The 23,996-nt window shown below is 34.0% G+C and overlaps 3 protein-coding genes across 27 annotated transcripts; 1 reads left to right on the plus strand and 2 right to left on the minus strand.

The window, feature by feature from the left end:
* Positions 1-862: 862 nt before the first annotated feature.
* On the minus strand, positions 863-14,816 carry LOC114314479 (cysteine-tryptophan domain-containing zinc finger protein 3). 24 transcript variants are annotated; one of them, XR_014347241.1, is made up of 9 exons: positions 12,892-13,213; positions 12,466-12,523; positions 11,281-11,475; positions 11,035-11,195; positions 10,258-10,418; positions 9,719-9,864; positions 9,252-9,412; positions 2,322-2,418; positions 863-1,064 (listed from the first exon to the last, which is right to left on the minus strand). XR_014347241.1 is itself a non-coding variant. In XM_082899947.1 (7 exons), the coding sequence occupies exons 4-6, from the start codon at positions 11,079-11,081 to the stop codon at positions 9,285-9,287; spliced, it is 336 nt and encodes a 111-aa protein (XP_082756073.1). In that variant the 5' UTR covers positions 11,082-11,195; positions 11,281-11,475; positions 12,466-12,523; positions 14,697-14,816; the 3' UTR covers positions 1,900-2,418; positions 9,252-9,284. The 24 variants fall into 24 exon arrangements, 12 of the variants coding, with proteins under 12 accessions (XP_082756073.1, XP_082756070.1, XP_082756076.1 ...); XR_014347243.1 differs by having other exon boundaries at positions 9,644-9,864; positions 11,035-11,167; positions 11,281-11,537; XR_014347242.1 differs by having other exon boundaries at positions 9,743-9,864; positions 11,039-11,195; positions 11,281-11,537.
* On the plus strand, positions 14,064-21,735 carry LOC145803888 (uncharacterized). Its single transcript, XM_082897273.1, has 4 exons — positions 14,064-14,117; positions 14,159-14,214; positions 14,331-14,484; positions 21,361-21,735. Exons 1-4 carry the CDS (start codon positions 14,064-14,066, stop codon positions 21,613-21,615), a joined length of 519 nt encoding a protein of 172 aa, XP_082753399.1. The 3' UTR covers positions 21,616-21,735.
* Positions 15,998-20,616, minus strand: LOC145804790 (uncharacterized). Of its 2 annotated transcripts, XR_014347204.1 has the most exons (5): positions 20,292-20,616; positions 19,400-19,615; positions 19,102-19,213; positions 16,845-16,982; positions 15,998-16,234 (listed from the first exon to the last, which is right to left on the minus strand). XR_014347204.1 is itself a non-coding variant. In XM_082899929.1 (4 exons), the coding sequence occupies exons 1-4, from the start codon at positions 20,424-20,426 to the stop codon at positions 17,250-17,252; spliced, it is 540 nt and encodes a 179-aa protein (XP_082756055.1). In that variant the 5' UTR covers positions 20,427-20,544; the 3' UTR covers positions 17,102-17,249. The 2 variants fall into 2 exon arrangements, 1 of the variants encoding a protein (XP_082756055.1); XM_082899929.1 differs by lacking the exons at positions 15,998-16,234; positions 16,845-16,982 and adding an exon at positions 17,102-17,326 and having other exon boundaries at positions 20,292-20,544.
* Positions 21,736-23,996: the final 2,261 nt, after the last annotated feature.

Raw genomic sequence — 23,996 nt, forward strand, 5'->3', positions numbered from 1 at the left:
ATAGAAGAAAACTGGACAGAATTTTTTTTCTATTTTTTGAACTCAAGAATTTGACAAGGTTGATCACACTTCTTTCCTTCCCACACTTGGATTGTTAAATTGTTGAAGAGAACCCAAAATCTATTGTTCGGATCTTGATTCTTTGATTCAAGGATGGGCACCAGTCTCTCATGTTAGCTCCACCAAAGCTGAAGGTTCATGTCATGGTTTGGGATTTGAATGTCTTTAGTTATTTTTTTGTCCCCAAAATTTGTTAGTAATTTTTTTTTTTTTTTTTTTTTTTAAGAACTTTCTCAATCCGCTAAGTATGAAGGATCTAAAAAGTACATTCTTATATAAAAATAATAAAAAATTCACTAAATACAAAAAAAAAGGATAAATTACGAATACATATCTTGAAGTTTGCTTAAAATATAAATTATTTCCTGTGGTTTGAAAAATTACAAAATTCATAATTACTCTCCTAAACAATAATAAAATTACCTAAATTATTAATTGAAACATATTTTTATTATTATTAAAAATTGTTAATTAACTTGATAATTTATTAATAAAAAAAGCAATTTGTTATGAAATTAAAAATCTCAGGAGGTGAAATATAATTTTCAAAACTACAAGAACAATTCATATTTTAATCAAATCTCGAGGGATGTATTTATAATTTACTCAAAAAAGAATAAAAAAAATCCTAGTTCATTGAGTAGAAATGTGAATTTTTTTAATTTTTTTTTAAAAAATCACTAAAAAGGAAGGGGGAAAAAAGATCAAAAAACAAAAACAAAAAAAGTCAATCCAAAACCACATTTAAGTAACAACTTCACATCAATTATAAACTACTGTTCTAATACCCGCGTGTAGCAAGTTTGAGACGAAACTTTTGTCTTGTAGAATGAAACAAATGGCATGTTTGTACATATAATGAGACAGTGATCAAGTCTCTGTTTATCTATTGTATAAAATCTACTAAAAGAAAAGAAAGAATACAATAGAAGAGATTGGGGGTGTGAAAATGGAGCACTTCATAAGTTGATGCTGATACCACAACAGTAGTTCCACTTGTTTACCTGTAACCAAAGATCCTATTCAAACACTGTAAAGCAAAGCAGTATTAGAGAATGAGCTATAGGCCAAAATAACATTATATATAAAAATATTCCCGATATACCACTTTTCCCAAACTAATTCCAAAATTGTTGCAAGTTCTGTCAAATCAGGCATTTGGAGCCTATGGATGTTATAGGTGGGATGGATTTGGTTTGTTTATTTTGGGTATAATGCATTGAGTTTGAATTTGGCGATAAGCATCCAGTTTGGAGTTAGAGCATTTACAACTTTAGACATAGAAGAGAAAGAGGAGAGAGGAGAGAAAAAAAGGGGTATTGAAAAATAGAGTCCTTTATGTTATGGGGATGAAATTCCTAATGAGGCCTATGGTTGGATGGGAAATCAAAACAACGAGTGAAATTCCTAATGGGGTCTAAAGTTGGATGGGAAATCAAAACAACGAGAACAAGAAATTTTGCCTTTGGAGCTTCCAACTTCTTGTTTGCAAATGAAAGGACCACAAAACAAAAATAAAAAAGAACAGGTTTTCATCCTATAACGTCCATATTATGGAAATTTTAATACAATTCAATTAGGGAAATATACTTTATTTTGATAAGATGCGACACTTTCATTAAAAATGAGAAAAAAAAATCAGTAAACAAACAGGCAAAAACTTCATACTAGTAGCTACTAGTAAAGAATTAGCTAAAGAACAACTTCACTTGTTAGATCAGCAACAATGTGATCATATGAAGCACTGGAACAATTTGTGTATTTCTATCGATAGCCACCAAATCAAAGAGAGAAACCAAATGAGTACATAACTTAGTACAGCCGGCCAAGAGTTCAACATAGGTAATTATGAATTTCATTAACCATTTGAAAAAGATAAATAAGAAAACTCACTAAGGCGGTGTGAATTCTACAAATTTGATTGGTATGATACAGATTTACAAAGGCACTGAACTGCTAACACCTGTTTCTGAACAGATATTACGTGATGCAGCAGAAAGATCCAGGTCATCCTCTTTCCTTTTCTTCCTTAATGATTGAAAACTGGAGGAAAACAATTGAAAACTGGAAGGAAAAAAACCAAAGAAACAAAACTATTCCTTGGTTTGACATAATCTCAACTACGAGTTAACGACTAATCGCTTCCATTGCCAACCATACCAAACATAATAATCTGTCCACATCTTGGAAGCTGAAATCAAGAGCCCTTTTAACAGAAATTATATCTTCTCTGTGCTGAGCCCTTTTAATAGAAGTTATACCTTCTCTATGCTGAGCCTTTTCCATTATTGTATTCGCAGCTGCAAAAGCAATTTGAGATTTCCTCGAGGCTTCCATTGCAAAATTTACATCCTGTAGCTGCAGATATTCACCTTTTAAGAAGCTAAAAGCAAAAATAATATATATATTTATATATATATATTAGGTAGGAAGGCCATGGTTTGTGTGTATGTGGTACTCGCCCCTGATGACTTTCAAGATAGTATAGAATTTGAGTTGAAAGTAGAGAAATAGTTTGAATTGAAAGTAGTAAGTTCACAAGAAAGTAGAGTTGGAGTTGGAAGTAAGTAATACACAAAAGAAAAACAATTTAATACAATTCTCAAGTTTACAATTGCTTTATTAGTTTGGCTAAATGATGCCTCACATATTAGTAGACCTTCAAATATTCTATACAAATGTCAACAATCCAATGGTGTGGAAACTTTCTAGATTCTTCCATCATAACCAAATGATTGCCTCTCATATTTACAGATGTTCAAGGCTTTAATTGATAGTTCAGATATGTATAAATATCAATAATATAGTAGTATGAAAGTTATCTAGATCCTTCCACCACCTTATGGTGGAAAATTTCTACAATTATCTCCCTAATTATAGGGATTTCTACAAAATTTTACATCAATGTAGAATCAAATTCATAACTCAAATATTTGATAAAATTCACAAGTTGTGACATTATCCCCACCTAATACAACCACATCCTTAATGCACATTCTTCGTGAAAGCTTTGGATATTCTCTTTGAATTGCTGCAGGAGTTTTGCTAACTCTCAACTTGTCAATTTCAAGTAGTCCATTCCATTTTCCTTGGTATTTTTAACACATCATTGGAATTCCTACTGATTCCAAACTTTTAAAATATCCAAATTCAACCTTTTAAATCTCCAAATTCAAGACTTAGTAGTATAATTTTCTCTCAATAAATGCAAACTATAAAGATAGCATTGTAAGCAAGAGACAAAATTATTTACGATTGACCCATATAAACACTAACTTTATAGCCAGTCAATAAAGAGATGACACATAAGCAAGAGAGTGGACTCTCTGATAGTGGGATTGATCTCTCAAATTAGTCAGTCATTATGGCAAGATACTGATCCAAAAAATATATTTTGTAAGTGGGTTGAGGAAAGATTAAAAACAAAGAACAACTATGAGTTGCTTGGACTTTTTGGTGATTCAACATCACATTGTTGTCCTCGAACCCCTTACGGCCATTGATGGACACCTATTAATGACTTCATAATTTTATGAGACTATTCCTTTTGAATGAAAAACATGGAATTAATATGCCCAATGACTGAGGAAGGGAGGGGCATATTTTTGAAGATTTAATTTTAATTTCTACATTTATATTTTAAATTTGTTGATAGAAATGGCAAAGAAAAAAAAAAAAGAAGAAGAAGATAAAAAGTTCATAATTCTAAAAGTTGGAGAATAACAAATGTCTTCAAATAATAATAAGTTTGAGAAAACTTCACAACAATTTCCGTGTCTTCATTTATTTTTAATTTTTTATATTTTAATTAAAAAATTATTTATTTTGACATACCTAATATAAAGGGTAAATTATAATTTAACCCCCTTTGGTTTACCCCAAAAACACAGAACCCCCTTGTAGTCTCATTTGTAACACTTAAACCCCTAGACTTTATATCATGTTGTAATTTTTGACGGACGTAACAGAAGTGCACAAAACGACGTCGTTTTGTGCACCGCTAGATAAAAAAAAATTAAAAAAAAAAAGGGAAAGAGAGAGAGAGATTGCAACCACAGAGAGAGAGAGAGAGAGAGAGAGAGAGAGAGAGAGAGACAAACACTCTACCTTTCCCTACGATGGCCAAAACCAAAAACCCAACAAAATCCACCAAGAAAAACCAGCCCATGATTCCATAGCTTCTGGCGAAGCTAGTGTCTCTCCATCAGGGAATCAAATAGTTCTTCCAAACCCACCACCAGAAAAAGAAAAGAAGAGAAATCTGCTCGGAATGCCAGGTAAAATCACCAAGCTAACCCTTCAAAATCTCTAATCGAATGGTGGTTCATATAGTCACGTTGAATTGAAATTGTGTCCTTTTTATTTCTTTTTTAGATCCAAATGCAGAGGTGATTGCTCTATCCCCAAAGACTCTAATGGCAACAGATTGATTCATTTGCGAAAGCCATGGCCACCGAGCTTTTTGTACTCTAGAACGATGCGAAAGCAAAGGCTATAGAGAAAGAGAGAGCTTTGGCAGCTGTGGAGTCCTTGAATCGGATCGGTGTTGGGTAAAAGACATGGCCGATCAATCGAAGCGTGTCATTGGTGAGTTGGAGGAGACCATTGTTGTGGATCTCTACAACACCGTTTAGGCTTATGTTGTTGTTGTCGGTAAAACCCTTGAAGCCATTGTAGACGAAGCCATTGTTGAGCTGAAAAAGAACTGGGTTTGTTGAGAGGAAGAGAAAGAGCAAGAGAAAGAGAAAGATAAAGATTGATTTGGCCATGAAAGAGAGGACAGAGCTCAAGCACATGGGGGGAGAGGACAGAGCTCAGAATATGTTAAGATGTAATATGACCTACTCTATTCTTGAGAGTGATTTTAGAGAAAATGAAATCTCTCTGGCTGCAATCTCTCTCTCTTTCCCCTAATTTTTTTTTTTTTTTTATCAGGCGGTGTGCACTTCTGTTACGTCCCGTCAAAAATTATAACATGGTATAAGTCTAGGGGTTTAAGTGTTACAAATGAAACTACAAGGAGGTTCCGTGCTTTTAGGGTAAACCACAGGGGGTTATATTATAATTTACCCTAATACAAATATTAAAATTTTAATATTTATGAGAAATATGAAAATTTTCACTAAAAAACAAAAAATATGAAAATGTGCTTATTTTTTCTTTTCTTTTATTTTTATTTTTAGTAAGCCTTTTTTTTCCCTTCAAAATTTCTTCACATTTAAAAAATAAATAAAAATTTAGCTACATCTAGACTAAGTGTATTAAAAAAAAAAACAATAAATACAAAAATCATGAAAAACAAAAGCTAAAAAATAATTTTATTGTTTGAAAACCATACAATGTATTTCGGGTCTTTTACTAATATTTTCATTGGTTCATTAGAATAAAATGATAATTTCTTCAAAATATTCATTCTCATAATTGGTAAACTAAAACATTATGAAGATCCATTGTAAATAAAATTATCATTTACCATTGTAAAATAATTATTATTTCATAGAAAAATAAGAATGACCATTCCATTCAATCTTTTTTCAGTGAACCAAATATTACTTTAGATTATTCTCAAAAAAAAAAAAAAAAAAATTCTCTCACAAAACAAATTGAAATAAAAGATTATATATATGATAGGAATTTTGAATTATAACGATCCGTTTATTTGGGCGGAAAAACATTTTTCAGAAAATGTTTTCTGCATTTTCTGCCGTTTGGTATAACAGAAAACATAAGTCAATGGGAAATATTTTCTATGGTCAAGGGAAAACAAGTCTATTTGGGCGGAAAATGTTTTCTTCTTTTAAAAGGCAGAAAACGTTTTTTGAACTAAAGTTTTAGTACCACTACATTACAACCACTACCATCACCTCCACCACCACTACAGCCACAACCACAGCACCACTGTTGCCGCCACCACCACAGCCACTACCACAGCCACTACCACTACCATCTCTACCTCATTACTACCATTACCACCACCACCTCTATCACCACCCCCAACACCTCCACCCTACACCACTAATGCAACCATTAGTGCATTAATTTCACAAAACGTAACCAAACATAAAAAAAATATATATATATATTTTCTATGAAAAACATTTTATGAAAAAAAAATTCTATAGAAAATGTTTTTTGGATTTTTTTTTTCAGAAAACATTTTTCGTCGAAACAAATGAAATGGTATTATATAATACAAGTTATATCATGTGCTAAATAGATAAAATAAAGAATTAGATGAAATAAGTGTACACTTTTTTATTATGTTTGATTATGATTGAATAAAAATGTGATTATTTTTTTAATTATTGGTGAATTGCTATTGTGTTAATGATAATATGGTAATTAATGTGAATGTAACATTTTCTTTTTTAAATTTCTTCTTGTAGTTGTCAAATAATTTTTTTTATACTCTTACATGGTTGAATTTTTAACAAAATAAAAATTGACACATAACTTGTCATTGTGAGCTAAATTGTAATTCTTAAATTGTAAGGTGGTGTTTGATAAAATTAAAAATTGAAAACTAAAAGCTGAAGACTGAAGACTGAAAATTAAGTAATAAAAATTAAATGCTAAATTTTTTAAATTAAAAAGTTGTTTAATTAAAAAATTAAGTGTCGAACTAAAACATATTGTTTAATATATACAAGATTAAATTTAAAATTTATTATTTTTAAGTTGTATTGCAACAACAGTGACGACAATATCAATGGTGATGAAGGTAAAGACATAGTGGTTCTAGTGATGGTGGATGGATAATGTAGTGGATGTAAAAAAGATGGCGACAATGATGTAGTGATGGTGATGGTTATGATAATGGTGACAATAGTTGTGGAGGTGAAGGGTAATTGTAATAGTGGTTGAGAGATGATGGTAATGCAATGGTGATTGTGATGGTGGTGTGGTGGTAGTAGTGAAATGATGATAGTACTTATACAATAATAACAATGGTGGAGGTTGTTGTGGTGGCAGTGACAGTAAGAGTGGTGATGGTAGTGACAGTGGCGGTGGTAGAAGTGGTGGCAACGACGGCGGCGGCAGTGATGTTTTAACCATGTATGTTTGTACACAATTATTTATAAATTCAGTCAGAATTAAGTAGATATCATACCACTTAAATTTTTGTTAACTTTAGTCTATATTTTAAGAGCTATTTAAACTTTTAAGTGCTGCCCATTGTGATTATCAGACGGATTTAATTCATTTTCAATTAATGCATTTATAAATTCAATTAGAATTAAGTAAATATCATATCACTTAAATTTTTGTCAACTTTTAGTCTATATTTTAACAGCTATTTCTTATGTGATACCCATTGTGATTATCAAACAGATTTAATTCATTTTCACTTAATGCATTCAGTTTTAAGTATTGAATTAAGTTATTAAACACCAAGTGTCAATTTTCTATCTATCTTCTATACTATTATTAAGTGAAGGTTAAATTTGGTGTCCAAGCCTATGGTTGATTCTCCTCATACCAAGTGTCCCTCATTTTTTAAAGGGAAAATTAGTGAAAGATCCCTACCAAACTTTGAGTAGTAGAAGAGAAGCAATATATATTTTCTTATTAGCTAAGGCCCCTCACCACTAACCCAGCCAACTCTCTCTCCCATTTCCGACTCTCTCTCTCTCTCCTCGATGTTTATGGCCCAATCTGGATCGATGAGCATATCACTAGTGGCTCGTTCGACCATAGAATTCACCATCTTTGCTTCAAATTTCAAACCCTAGAATGTCGGAGACGATCGAAATCTAAGAATCTAATCAACAGTGCACTTTTTCAGCGAGATCACGACGAAATCCAAGGAGGCACCAACTCTTTGCTTCGAATTTCAAACTCTGTGAATGCTCAAGACGATCGAAATCTGAGAATCTGATGAACCATACACTTTTTTGGCGAGATCACGACAAAATCCAAAGAGGCACCGATTCAATTTGAGTAGATCAAGCCGAAACCCTAAATCAAAGTAAAACAATTTGCTAACTCAAAAGTGAAAAACAGATTGAAGAGTCTTTAAACCACATTTCTCTCCTTTGTCTTTAACAATCTATTCTCTCTCTTGTTCTCTTTGTGTGTGAAAGTTATAAATTTATCTGTGGTTCAAATTTCTCTGTAGTTGAAATTTTTTGTGAAGTTGAAATTTGAAATTTCTCTCATCTCTCTTTAATAATATATTCTCTCTCTTGTTCTCTTTGTGTGTGAAAGCTATAACTTTATCTGTGATTCAAATTTCTTTGTGGTTTAAATTTTTACTTGTGATTTTTAATTTTCTCTGGATTAGATGTATGGATTGGGAAATTAATTGGAATTGTGTTCAAATATGATTTTCTCTATGTTTTTGAGGAATAGTTAGCAATTTTTTGTGATTTTTTTCTGTGTTTAACATGCTTATAAGTTTGTAATTTTCTCTGGATTTTTATTTGTAGTTTATAATTTTCTGTGGACATGCAAGTATATGATGGCCAAAGAAGATCAACATGACAAAGAAATTTTCTCTAGTTTGAACTCAAAGGAATTTCAATTTTCTCTGGTTTGAATCCAGAGAAATTCTTTGGGAGATCCAGAATTTCTCGGGGAAGTCCAGAGAATTTCTCTGGGATTGAAATTTCTCTAGATCGATGTTGAAGGATCTTAGATATTATGAAAATATTGAATGTCCTTTATGCCATAAAATCTTAATACTAGGGATCCTAAAAAAAAAAAAAATTCCCCTTTTTAAATAAAAAAAAAATAGATAAATAGGAGGAGTCCCTTAAATCTTAAATTTGCTAAAAAATACACTTATCACTTGACTGATACACAATATATAATAAGTATTTTATTTTATTTTATTTTTACTTATTTGATTTGCACATATATCGCATGTAGCAACTGTTAGTATTCCATAAAACAAACATAAGATAATTTAAGTAAACTAATAAAGAAAAAAACAATTGGAAAAAATCAGGCCTAATTAAAAAAGGCACATGAAACATATTATTAAAATTCCATTGAAATCCTAAGTAAGGCTGGCATTTGATGAAAACAAAGGGTCAAAATGGGCAAAAACAACAAAAAGCAAGCCATGGCACGTTTATGTAAATGAAGGAGTCTCTTATATTATATTATAGATATATTAAACAGATATTCACCTTTTAAGAAGCTAAAAGCATATATATATATTAAATTGAATTTCTACGTATACTTACAACGTTGAGCAGCCGCACCAAACTGGGGCGGTTTCATGCAGCAATAACATGGTTTGCAGCAACTTGAGGAGAGCTAACACCCTTGGTTAAGGGAACCTTGTGTAATGTTGTTGGGTTGTTTAAGTTATCAACGTCGGAGGCAGAGGAAGAGGGAGATTCACCTAATAAAAGCAACGATGGGAAGCAGGTCATCAACTAAAAGAACTGGTGGGAGCCTAGCATCTCATCTACCACAGCAAATCACCATCTTTAATATATGATAGAATGACAAAAATGAAAATCGCTAACTTTCACACAAAAAATAAGCAAATAAATAAAAAGTAAAATGAGGCCACAATTGGGATAAAATTACAATGTACGCGAGGAAATATTTGATATTTGGATATTGTTACCTTCAGTATTCTAAGCAGGGAACAGAAGGAAAGAAAAATGTGAATAGGAGAATCTACAATTGATCGATAACCTACACGTTTGTACTAGAAAGAAGATACCACAAAAGATTTTTGTCCAGCGCAATAAATTTCCTGCTCTGATATTTCCAGTTGCTTCAGTTTCTCTTATGGAAGTCATGATTTCAAATGAAATTATAGTACTTATTCATCGGCCTTTCCTCCTGTAAAGTGTGCAATGTCATATCATCACCAGATTCATGTAGAGAATTCCATTTCTAGATTTCAAATTTAAAGTTGAAGTGAAAAATATTAATATGCTTTTTAAATTTAAGAAATGATTGCAGGGACAGAAGTCAGATTCTAAATGATGAATTACACTCACCACATTTTAGAGTAGTTTCTTGTTCAATTATGATAGTGGGGGAAAAAAAAAATGAACTACAGGGCATGGGTTCCAATTCTTAGGAGATGAATTTGGACAAACAAAAAGTAGTGAAACTTTCATGTGAGATGAATAAAGAATTAAAAAAAAAAATGTTCATCCAATGCCATATTTCTCTGCCCAAATACTAACATATTGAACAGATTTTCCGATCAAAATTTATTCTAATTACCAGGAGGAACTATTTGCAAAGCTGTCTGCAACTCATGCCGATCTCTGCTTGCATTGGTATGCGAGTAATAAATTACTCTCATATATGCCACCTCCATGCATTTGTAGGCCAGAGCAGCAGCAGCAATGTCCTTGGATTTCTCATATTCATGAGCACAAAACCTATCAATTTAAGAATGAATAGCAAGAAGACAAAGGAGAGGAAAATTGCATAAGCTTTTCACATTGCATGAAGAAGAAATCATCCATCAAAAATACAAGTAAAAGTTACTTTCTACCCTTCGTTTCAAATACAGTTCTGTAAAGAGTGATGCATTACAAATAGTGGGAAATGATCCATTACCACGGCGAATATATAGGAAAAATTCCTTTCCCCGAACTGGTTGAACAATATATGCACATGGTTATAAGAGAGGGTATAATGGAACTATAAAATACTTAGAGAAGAAAATATAGAAAACAGTTGGGAAACCCAGAATGAGGTTTAGGGAATGCCTGTTCAGGTGGAGTGGCATTTTGAGCATTTTGACCTTAGTTGAAATATGCATTTTGACCTTAGTTGAAATATATAGAATCGCACTTTAAGATATAGGAAAGGGAGAAACAAAACCTCAACACAAGTTCAAGTATCTAGATTTCCAAACACACAAGTACACACATATGCTTCTTGGACAGATAGTCACTGAGACAATTCTACAAACCACTTTAAACAAATCACAAAAAAAGCATACATCCCAACGAGAAAAAGGTTGCTGATAGAGCTTTGAGTATTACTTACTCACAGAGTTTTGCTGTGCTACTACACATTTGCATTGGCCGAATCATCTCGCCTTGCTTGGCACTCTCGCCATTGCTAGATTCCAATAAAGAGGCTCCATGAAGAAACTTAAGGGCTGCCTGGAAGTAAAGACCTGTACTTTCAACAATTAATCCAGAATTCTGCGAAAGATACCCAAGTAGTGCCAAGAGTTAGGAAGATGAATAAACCAATTCCACAGTTGAAGAGGGGAAAAAATCTAGCGACCTTAAGGCGATCAGCCGAGTGTTTAAGATCCTTTGCCTCCTTTACAATCTTAGTGGTAGCCTAACAGGAGGAATCTCTTCTGGCAGGAATTGTGGCATCCGCATCCCTGACCCTATGGCCATTAATTGTTGGTTGTCTTGATCTAATCGGCTGATTTCCATTCTGGTTCTCAGACCTTTTTGTGTGTTTTGAAGCCTTCAATGCATCATCACCCTCAGAAGCATCAATTAACAAACTATTTACTCCATTCTTGAGCTCTATAGAGAGAGATTAACAAACTATTTCATCAATTAACAAGCTCTATAGAGAGATTCTTGAGCTCTTCATTAGACTAAATATGTTACTACTTTAATTTGAACCTCTACAGCTAGAGGGAAAAAATCCAGAAAAAAGTTATGGCATTTGACTTGAGCAAAAGTTGCCACCACTCTAAAAGAGTCGAGAGAATAATATATTAGTTATGGACATGCATTGTCCATTGACTGTTGCTTCAAGCTCTGCTGCAAACACATTCCTAAGGACTTAGAAGACAAGCAGAAGTTCAATTCAAATAAAGTTCATAATGCCTTTTTATATCGGTGTGGAAACAGGTGGTACAACCATGAGATGTCTCTTTAGAGGTTTTAACCAAAGTAACTTTCTTTGGTGGCCAAGGTAAACAGGGTTGAGATCACAAAATATTTATTAATTTCTAAGTGTAGTTCATAGTGTTATTTTATTGGGGTAGTTTTTTTGTGGAATTAAAATCCATTATTCATACTAATAAAGAAACATAATTTCAAAAGAGGAAATGGTCTCCTGAGCTTTCAAGTAATGTTTTTAATAAATATAAGTTATTGCACCCTTTCAACTGCCAACCAAAATTCTCATTTCAATGTTCATATTCCTAATTTGTATGTAGTGTGGAAGTCAAAACGGACGATGCTCCCTAATTAATAATTATATGTAGCTTGTATGACATAAATTCCTATCGGTATTGGTAAATGGAGATAATTGTGTGCTATAATGAAAGAGTAAAATTCATAAGGATTAATACAAACAAAACTTGGAAGAAAAGGAATACCAAAAGGAAAACTCAATGTGAACTTTTTTGCAGGGAACAAAATACAACAACAATTGCAGAAGAAAAAAAAAAAAAAAAAAAAAAAGAGCAAATAATATTGAAAAAATCAATCATATTCTTACCTCCCCTTACTGATAAGCTGTAGGCCTCCAAAAAAACAACAACAGCAAACAAATAAACCTACAAAAACAATAAATGATAATGAAAAACAAAACAAAAACTACAAGAAATATATATATATATATAGTTTGCAGGAAGGGAACAAAAATTGCATATTTTCTATTTCTATTTTCATAGGCATATTATCAAACAGGTAGTATGCATAGGAAGAGGCTTTGCCATGAAGAGAATTTATGAGTTATTTTAGTGAGGCATATTATCAAACAATTGGTGCGCATAAGTTACCACACATTAACAAACACGAAAAACATACAAATCAGATATGAACATCTCAGTTGAAGACAAACAATGAGCATAAACATCGCCAACATGTATTGCAAGAAGACATAAGACAGGAAAATACACCGAGAGAGAGAAGATGAGCATACCAATTATTTTGTTTGCTACATGGTGGATGGCCTTGAGTATAGTGGATGGCGGTGGACGTGCAGTTCTCTACATTTATTCTTCGTTCGACTGATGAGAATGAGTCGTTTACGTAGCACACCATCGATGCTGCCAGTTGTCTTTCGTGAGACCACGTGGCTGATAGATTGCAAGCCCATACGGCTTTAAATTTGCATCAATGGCCGTGGGCGCTGGGCGGTAGCGGATCCTCTAGAGTGATCTCCCAAATCGAACGGATATGCTTAATACTCACCAAAACGACGTCGTTTTGGTGAGTATTTTGAAAGAAAAAAAAAAAAAAAGCGCAGAATCAGGGATTTCAAAAGGGATTTCAAAATTCCTTTTGATATGTATACAGACGGAGTTAGGGATGGCAATTTAAACCCGGCCCGATGGGGACCCGACCCCCCGATCCCGAATAACACGGTTTTTCCCCGAAAATTATCCCCATAGGGCCGGGGACGGTATTAAAATTTAAATCCCCGATAATTTTCGGGCCGGGGACGGGGATAAGTTTTCCGGCCCCGGACCGGCCCCGGCCCCGGCCCCTGTCCCCGTTTCCCCGATAGGAAATTACAAATATAACCCCCCTATATGTATATATGTTTCCTATTGAAGATGTAAACACTACCACAGATATAACCCTCGCCTCCTCTCTCTCTCTGTGTCAAACCCTCGTCTCCCTCCGATGTACCTCCATCCGATCTCCATCCCTCCTTCCGACCTCACTGCCTCACCCCGACCTCCATCCTTGTCTCCGTCCGATCTGCCTCACGCCGATCTCTCTCCCTCCCTCTGATCTCACGCCGATTTCTCTCCCTCCCTCCGATCTGCCTCACGACGATCTCTCTCCCTCCATTCCGTCTGAGCTCAGATCACCGTCGTCGTCTCTCCGATCTGCCTCGCTTCTGTCGCCTCTCCAATCTGCCTCGCTTCTGCCGCCTCATTCAACCATCTGAGCCTCTAATGAAGATGAAGAAAAAGATTTGTTAGATTTTTTTATTTTTTATTTTTATTTTTTTACATTTGATGAATTTAGGGATAAAATGATATATTTAGATCATTTTTTACAATTATTTTTTATTTTTATTTTTATTTTTATTTTTTATATTTTTATAAATATAGGGATAAAATGATCTATTTAGATCTGTTGATGATTGTTGTTGTTGTTGATGAGTCTATGCGCAGAGCTGTTGTTGTTGGATGTGTATGATGTTCTTGTTTTTTTTTTTTTTTTTTTAATTTTAGCCGGGGAATTATCGGGGTCGGGGAAACCCGATCCCCGTTGGGGGACGGGGGCGGGGGTGATGATATGCTCCCCGTCGGGGATCGGGACCGGGGACGGGGAAAGTTTTAGCATCGGGGATCGGGGACGGGGAGTGTGATCCCCGGCCCCGCCCCGCCCCGTTGCCATTCCTAGACGGAGTGCGAAGGAGTTCAAAATTCCTTTTGAGAGTGCGAAGGAGTTCAAAGGAGTGTTTGGGGTTCAAAGGACGAACGGCGGCAGAGGCAGACGAAGCACAACGGAGGACGACGAACCACGACGGAGGACGGAGGACGAACGGGAATCTGAGGTAAACCTGAAATCGCAAAGTTAGGGTTGGATTTTGTTTGCTATTTCGTGTTAGGGTTTGGGATTTCAGCAAAATAAGGTAGATTTCAGCAAAATAAGGGTCTGTGAGGATTTTGAGGAATGTTTTGCAAACACATCTGCAACAGAGTATGGTCTTTGGAGAGTTCCTTCAGAGTATGTCATATATTAAGTGTATAGGCAGTTAAAGTATACCAAAACTAAGTAAACTTTCTGCTGTTGTGGTATGATCATGTTCCTTCATTAGTTGTCATGTGTTTTCTTCCTTTTTTGCATCCTTTTATGTCCATTCTCTACTTGCTGGATCCAGAAATCTGTAGCACAGGCAACAAAATTATTAGAAATGTACCTTTTTAGCTCAAAGTTTTTCTTCCTTTTTTTTTTTTTTTTCTTTTTAAAATCAAAATGAACATTAATATTGCCTACTTACCCACTTTATTGAAATAGGCACTGTTATCCAAAATTTCATACATGTTTGCATTTTGTGGAAGGAGCATGCTTTGAATCACATCAAACACTGTAAAAATAAGAATGCTAACTAGATCCGAACAATCTATTGAAATACATGGGTATGATCCTGTTGACATAGCCATTTTTTGAAATAGCCACCAAACTAAACAATCTACTTACCCGCTCTATTGAAATAGCCATTTTTTTTCTGCATGATCCTGTTATGTTGCATTACATGGAATGATCCAAACAATCAACTCCATTGCTTTCAAAGAGAGAACTGAATCCAGACAAAAGCTTCACCCAATAGAGTGTAAACTGTTAAAAGTAGACTAGTGTGGTTTTTAAATTTATAAAGCGAAAACCCAACCCTGGAATCCAACAGTGCCTCTTCTCTCTCTCTAAATTATTAATTGGTTCTAAGACATCACATAACTATCACTACAAAAAAATTGCTTTTCTGCGACGGTAAAATGCCGTCGCAAATACTCAAAACGCCGTCTCAAAAGGTTTTTTGCGACAGTAACTGGCCTTTTACGACGGCAAGTGGGGGGTCGCAACAAAGGGGGTTGCAAAAGGGTTTTAGCGACGGTATAATGCCGTCGCAAAAAAAGGCGACGGCAAAAATGCCTTTTTGTGACGGAAAAATGCTGTCGCTATTAACGCGTAAAAATCTGAGTTTTTTTGAGACAGCACTGTGTTGCCGTCGCTAAAAGGGTTATTTGCGACGGCACAAATATCGTCGCTAAAGGGTTATTTGAGACAGCACTTGATGCCGTCGCTAAAGTACTATTGGCGACGGCAAATAACACTGTCGCTAAAAATCTTCCTTTTCAACCAAATGCACTATCTTTTGCGACAGCATTACTGCCGTCGCAAAAAACCCTGATTCTATTTTTCTTTTTGAGATGGTGTGTGCGCTGCCGTCTCAAAAAAAAAAAAACTTGTAATAAAATTATTAAAATATGAAAATGACCTCTATTAAATGAAAAATAACTATAAAAAAAAAACCAATAATTACATAATAATATAAAAAGTTCAATATATAAATAAAAATTCATCCATAATTAAAATATTCTTCTATTCATAACAATACATCAGCAAAATTATCCCAATACATAATGTTGCATAATACATACATAATGTTGTTCACAAATCTAAATAACGTAAATTAAAAATAAAAATTTTCGTCATGATTCTTCTGTGGATTACAAAAACAAAAGTTAGTCATAATCTTTACACGCCTGCATTCCACAAGAAGCAAACTCCTACTCCGGAAATATCTGAAAATAAAAAAATAAAAATAATTAATGACAATATAATTGTATTAATATTTTAATTACAAAAAAACATAAAAAATTAAAGATTTTATTTTTCATTTTTGTTTATCCCTTTATAAAATCTTGTACAATTTCAGGATCTAAAACTTGAATTTTAACTAACAGTTCATGATTATTACCACTCATGCTTCTTTTACATGAAAAAATATCAAATCAAACCGAAATGTTTACGTATTAATGAAAAACTTATGCATATTAAAACCCATTTATATGTGATGACTGCGATATGAGAACAATTATTTGTGTGTAGAATTGGCACAGACCAATTTCACATCACATGACACAAGTGATGTGAGATTAGCTTGAAACAATGCCATTTCTCCCAATAAATAATTTTCCACGATTTGGAGTTATGTGTACCAAAAATAGATGCAAAATGTTTGTCATTGTAAGGCTTTTCATTATTTTTCAACTCTTCTGGTAAAACTGTATAAACAATTAATTTTGCTTCAATTATTATAAGATTAAAAAAAAAAGGGCAAATTTACTTTAGGATACATCTAAAATGCACGAGTCATTCTACTAATTATCAAAATCAGGATTAGAACCTTACCTGAAGCAACAGACGGACGATAGAGATCTGCCTAGACACAACGGCAGCAACGAGTGCATTACAGTCGACATTTGTGTGTAGAGAAGGCCTATATGATTGAAGCAAGACCCGATCACTTGCATTTGCATCGACTCCACACTGTCAATAGGAAAAGGGCTATTATTTCAAAATGATATTTCAAATTAGCATGATATAAAGCACAAAGATATTCGGCCAATTGATAAGTTCGTGGATAATCCCCTATTATTGAATATGATGTTTTAGTTTCTCATAAATAATTGTTGTGATTGGATAGTGAAAGTATTTTCAGTGTTCATGTTTGCACGCCCATGACAACTTGCTTCTAACAACGCCTCTTCACAAGCAGCCTGTGAAGCACCGGCTTTTACTAAGATCTCCAAAATCTCAAGATGGCCCTCCCTCACTACCACTGTTGTCGCGAAGCCCCTGAAGAGCTTCTGGTTTACGTCTGCTCCAATACTCTATCATTTTTTTTAAAAAATGGCAACCCTCAGTACATTGCAAAAGTAATGAAAAGACTCCACAAGAAGACATATTAGTCATTCATTCTTTGAATTGCTCAAAATCTTAACACGGATTAGTTAAGAAGACAACAAAACTAGCAGCATAGTAAGCGCCTTGGATTCTTCATTAAGGACAAGTAATAATGGCCACAAACAAACAAAAACAGGGAACATAACTGTTGTGACAGATAATGGAGAATGTATCAACCCATGGAAGGTCATTAATATGAAGCAAAGGGGGAATAATGTATTATATATGTATCATGTATCTGTGCTGCTATGTAGTCTTGTTAGAGACAACCCAAAATGGGCCTTGCTGACACAAACTCAATACAAAAAAGCTTATCTTATAGATAATATTTCCTTCATTTTTTCCTTGCAAACTTTGTAATTCATGCCCAAGTAACACCGTGTGCAATAAAATAAGACAAATATGTGAGAGAGGGAACAAAGATTTTATAATAAATTTACAAATTTGTGGAAAGGTTTGCAAAGAATATATAAAAGAAACTAAAGAAATGGTAAACAACATAAAAAAGCCAGATGAGAATCAAACTGCTTAAATTTTTTTAACTTGCATTTCATTAATCAAAGAACACAGCAAGTTATATGACACAAAACTGAAATAAATTAAGGATGGTGCTATTCACACTTCGTTCACCAAAAAAACTTCACCTTTTGTCTAGTGTTAGTACGCCAGAAAATTTTAATAATCAAAGTTGCAGTGCATATAGAATATTGCAACTTTTTAAGGAAAACAACCAGAATGGAGAGAAAGCATAACAAACAGAACATATTCCATGCTAACTCACAAGATTTGAATGAAACATATCAGTAGGGATTTATAAAACGAATATTGGGACATAAATGCTTTGTTTTTTGGGACATATTCGAGTCTAGTTTGACAAGTAGAGGATGCTAATATATTTATATAGTAAAGCAAAAGCAGCATCAGTATGAATGTTAAGCACAAATTCATTCCATCCACCGAGGTTCTCTTTGCTTTTTTCCTTACAAATTTCTACTTTCTCCATAACCCATTTTATGCTCCATTTGCTTGCTTGCAAAGAAGACGGGGGGAAAGAGGAAAATAAAATATGCAGTCTCACAACTATATGGGTTGGAATCATTATGATAGCTTTCAGTATTTATCTATTCATGTACCCTTTGACAAAGCATAATGGCAAAAATAATTCAAGTAACCGACCTCACTTGATTGATTGGGTTTGGAATGAATCATAAAACAAACATCCAAAATGAATACATTCGCGCCTAAGCTAAACCATCTCAACCAGCAACTCAAGTGAGACAATATGCAAGCATGTGCTTGTGGTGCATCAATTAATACACTTGCCTTTGGGCTTGACACCAACTTTGTATTTTTCAATGGATAACAAACAAGTTATGATATTTCCTAAGGGTATTGCAGTTAACATCCCCACGTAGTTCATGTATTCACAACTTATATTTACTAAAATATTAAATGTAAAACTCCAGCAAGCAAAATTATGTTGCACATTGCGGAATGGGAATGCAAAGGGTGTGAGGGTTACAGTCACTGATTCACGTATCAACAGGCCATCAGATAATGACAACTGCAAACTCTTGACCATTATGTTTATGCAGGATAAATGACAAAGTTAAGAGACACACTTGCACACACTTTCCAAGTCCGTTGATTGTTGGACCATACTGACCATTTGTAGCATTATAAATAGAGATTGATTACTGACCTTTCAATATGGAAACATGTGTCTTCGCATTAGAAATTGGAAATTTATGACCAAGCCAATGAAATTCTGTCATAGATGCAGCCTGCTGAGATCTTGCCTCAGCCATAACAGCCTGCAAATCGAGATAAAGCGAGACACGAGATAAATGGCAAGTAATGTAACAAAAGTCTGGAAATTCTTTTCCAATTTTACAGATAAGAAGCCAATATAATCTAACCACTATTAAAAAGGAGATGACCATAAATAGATCAGGATACAACATTATTCATAGCTTAACCTCTGAAACAACTAAACTTACCTCTAGTTTAGCTTTGAAAAGATCGAGTGCAGGTCCTTCCATTTCACCAATGTGCATGAGTTCAGAAGTTTGTAAATTTGACTCACCAAGTTTGTGTAGACAGTACCGTATACTTGGTTCTAGTTCCTCAACACGCTCACGGCACAAAACCTGATTCTCTAGGTCCCCATATTTCCCGAGTTCCTCATAAACAGCCCTATTAGATAATGAAGGTAGCTACCATCCAACAACGATACAACTAAAGGAAATGAGAGAAATTTCTGATAGCAGAAACATTCTAGATAGCCAAATTAGAAAGGAAACAAAGATTTTGAAGAAGCCAAAAATGGAAAATGCACAAGGATATGCCAGTAAATTCAAAGAGCAAATTACTCCCAAAGAAAGCAGAAAGAAACCTTAATCAAAATTTCATACAGTGAGAGTTCATATCTAATAACCCACACCACTCTATGTAATAGATTCAACAAAAGAAAAATTCAAGGCCAAACCCATCTATCAAGCAAAGACACTGAAAATTAGAATAGAAAAGTAGGCATCTTTGGGACTAATTTCATGGACTCCAAACTCCAATTAGCTGAAGCCCAACAACACGACCTAGAAAAATTAGAATGAGGTGGAAATGTACCAAAAAGTATGCACACACCCAAAAAACAAAAAACAAAAAAATCAAATAAATGTAAGGCGAGAGGGATAAAACACAAAACCCTAAAAATTTAAAAATAAATAAAACAAATAAAAAAGATGGCTAGAAAATTTCACTTGAAAGAAGTGCCTCAATCTCAAGAATATTCATTATGTTTCAAAAAAACAACAAAGCTATGGAAAATGGTAGCACACAGATGGCCAGAGAGAGAAAGAGAGAAGAAGAAGATGAAGAAGAAGAAGAGCTAACCTGGTTCAGAGATTGAGACTGACTGAGAGAGTTGAAGAGAGACACGCCGCACCGTCGTCTGCTGCTGCTTGCCGTCGTCTGCCACTGCTCGCCGTCTAGAGAGAGAGAGAGAGAGAGAGAGAGAGAGAGAGTCATAAGAAGAGATGGGGAAAGATTAGGGATCGTTGGTTCAAGGGGGGGAGAGAGAGAGAGTCGTAAGAAGAGATGGGGAAAGATTAGGGGTTTTTGGTTCAAGGGGGGAAAGTTAGGGATTTTGGTTAAGGGGGGAAAAACGAGCGCTAAGGAGGAAAATAGCTGAGACCAGATTTTGGGGGTTTTTTTTTGCAACGTCAAGTTTCATACCGTCGCAAAAATATCTTTATTTGTGACAGCAGGAGTTGTCGTCGCAAAAAACTTGAATTATTTGCGACTGCCGTTGTTATCATCGCAAAAACTTGTTCATTTGCGACAGGAAATGGTGCCGTCGCTGAAATCTGATTTATTGGCGACGGCAAATGATACCGTCGCAAAAAATCACTTTTTGCGACGGCAAATAGTGCCGTCGCAAATGCTTCCGTGTTATATACCCTCTTTTCTTGTAGTGTATGTTTCAGATTAATCATAAATTTTCATATCTCTTCATATTTTTTAATTATTTAATACAAAATTATAAATTTTACTCTTTTTCATTAACACAATGAATATAAACCATTCACACTACACCACACCTGAACCAAACAAATAACTTCTCTCTTTCTACTAGAATGGTTAGTCATTTACTACAACTACAACTATCTCCATGGAATAGGCAAATCACTTTGAAAATATATATAATATAATAATATAATTTTAAAAAAAAATGTATTTTGACTCTAGTGTCTACACATATTAAGTGAAGCAAGAAGCTTCCATTCTTTTTTGCCCCTTTCTCTTTATAAAAGAAAGAATAGTTTTTATATAATACAGCTATAGTCCTACTCTCTTTCTATTTTCTTGCATTGGAATTCTCAAGTTCGGATATCTGAAAGAATAGTTTTTATGCAATACAGCTATAGTCCTTTATTGATTAACTGATTCTTGTCCATTGTAGACTACGAACGAGCACTGCAATTACTTCAGGTGGTTCGCAGATGATGACAACGACGATGACGATGACGACGACGACGACATTACCTCATCAATCCGTGCCAATGATGGACCTCCGACAGATTCAAGAACAGAAGAAATTAATGATCTAAGGAGAAGGGTTGGTGAGTATGATAGAAGGCTTCAAAGGATTGAGAAGATTTTCAAGGCAATGACTTATGTCATTGTGTTTTGTGTATTTTTGTACTTTATCATGTAAATGACTCAGTTCTTAGGTTTTGGAATTTTTTTTTTGGTGCTTAAAAATCTGATGGTTCGCAAAAAACAAGTGTGTAACATGTTTGATTGAGATGAAATGTTGAATGAACAGTTTGTGAAATCTATTACTTCAGGTTGAATGTTGTATAGCAGGTTTCTGAAATGTTGTATAATGTTGAATGTTGAAATGTTGAATAATATTGAAATGTTGAAAATGTTGAATGTTGTATAATAGGTTTCTGAAATGTTGAATAATGTTGAATGTTGAAATGTTGAATAATGTTGAAATGTTGAAAATGTTGTATAACAAGTTTCTAAAATCTATTGAAAATGTTGAAAATGTTGTATAACTGGTTTCTGAAATCTATTGAAAATGTTGAAATGTTGAATGTTGTATAACAGGTTGCTGTATTATATGAAATGTTCAATGTTGTATAACAGGTTTCTGAAATTCAGGTTGTTCATTGAAGTACCTTTCTCACAAAAGGGGTCAACACCTTTGTTGAAATGTTGAATGTTGTATAATATCAACACTTTTCGAAAAGGGGTCAACCTGTAGGTGTTTCAGAACATGTTCAAGCTCTCTCTTTTTTGTGAAATAGTCAATACATATCAATTTAACAGTTCTGTATCACTCTAAAATAAGTCAATCCTATATATCATTTCATTAAGGCATCCAAGGATTGGCAAACATATATCAAATGTAAAGCACAAATTGTGCATCAAGGATTGGCAAACATATATCATGATGAAACATGGCAACCCACCTACCATACTAAATCCTACTGTAACTCTAACTCTATTTCAGCAAAAAAATCTGCAACAGTTTAACTGTATTTCAGCAACATTTCAACTCTATTTCAGCAAATTTTTAGCAACAAATTCAGCAAAATTTTAACTCCATTTGAGCAAAATTTCATCCACAATTTCAGCAACATTTCATCAACTCTATTTCAGCAACATTTCAGCATTATTCAAGCAACATTTGAACCCAAATTTGAGCAAGATTTGAACCAAAGTTTCAGCAACATTTGCACAGAAATTTCAACAAACATTAAGCAAAAATTAATCAAAAGTTCATCAACATTTGAACAGAAATTTCAGCCAAATTAAGCAACAATTGAACCCAAATTTCAGCAACATTCCAAGGATGGTATCAGCAAATTTTTAGCAACAATGTCATGAAAGGTTTTCAATATTACATATCCAACAAAAAATTCACAAAAATTCCCAAAACAAAATAACGCTAAGATGTTGGCTTGTGATCCACATGCCCATGCCCACGGCCACGGCCACGGCCACGACCACGACCATATAGTACCTCGAAAAAAAATAAAATAATATTACATCAAAGGAATCATAAAATAAAATGGAACTTTAAATGAATGAATGACAAAATAAAAGAAGAAAGGTGAAAAATAAATTACTTCACTACATGCGGGACTATTTGAGGCTTGCGAGTGATAACTGCTTGCATTGTTAAGCAATGCTTGATAGGTTCCATGGACGGAATACATCGATGGCAATGAAAAATGCATATTGTGATGAAGAAAACTTGGCTGCAACAATAACAAACCCAACCTTCCTCCATAAGTATTATAGAAATCATATGCTTCTTGTTCTGTATCAAATGTCATGCGAACTCTAGGCTTCCAATCACACTCACCCCCATCATTCTCATGATTGTTAGGTTCCATATCAATGTGCCAAGTCACTTAAAAAATAAAGAAGTACTCAATATTAGCATAAAAACTGTAACTTATGTTTGCAAAATAATACAAACTGAATAAGATAATCAACGAAGAACAAACTGAATAATACAAACTAAATTATGGTCTTTGTTATGTATCACAGTGTGGTTTTCATTAAGATGTTCACTACAGCAGGTATTCATTGTTAAATTCAGAAAAAAAAAAAAAAAAACTGAATTTGCACTATATATGTTGCTTAATATATGTTCACCATCCAGACAACATGAGCATACAAAACTGAAATGGAATGGAATGGAATGTCATCAAATAGCAAATTAGTGAAAGCCATGTACTACTCCCAGAACTGAGACAGAGAAAGAAAATAAGAAGATATGCATCTAAGGTTGTATGTATATGCGAGCATGTGCAAGCAAGAGAGTCAAATGAAGCTGACAAACACTGAAAATCGCAAGCAGAAATTATCATTTCTACTACTTTTTTTTTCCAACTTGTTTGTTACACTACCCAATTCAAAAAATCTGTATCATAACTTTTTTCAACATTTTCAAAAAACCTGTTGTATGATAACATTCAACATTTCAACATTTCAACATTCAAATTATCATTTCAACATTTCAACTTTCAACATTCAACACATTGTTATCATTGAATCTGTATCATAACTTTCAAC

This window comes from Camellia sinensis, chromosome 12 (assembly GCF_055761805.1).
Source record: "Camellia sinensis isolate YWXY chromosome 12, ASM5576180v1, whole genome shotgun sequence".
NCBI classification, from domain to species: domain Eukaryota; kingdom Viridiplantae; phylum Streptophyta; class Magnoliopsida; order Ericales; family Theaceae; genus Camellia; species Camellia sinensis.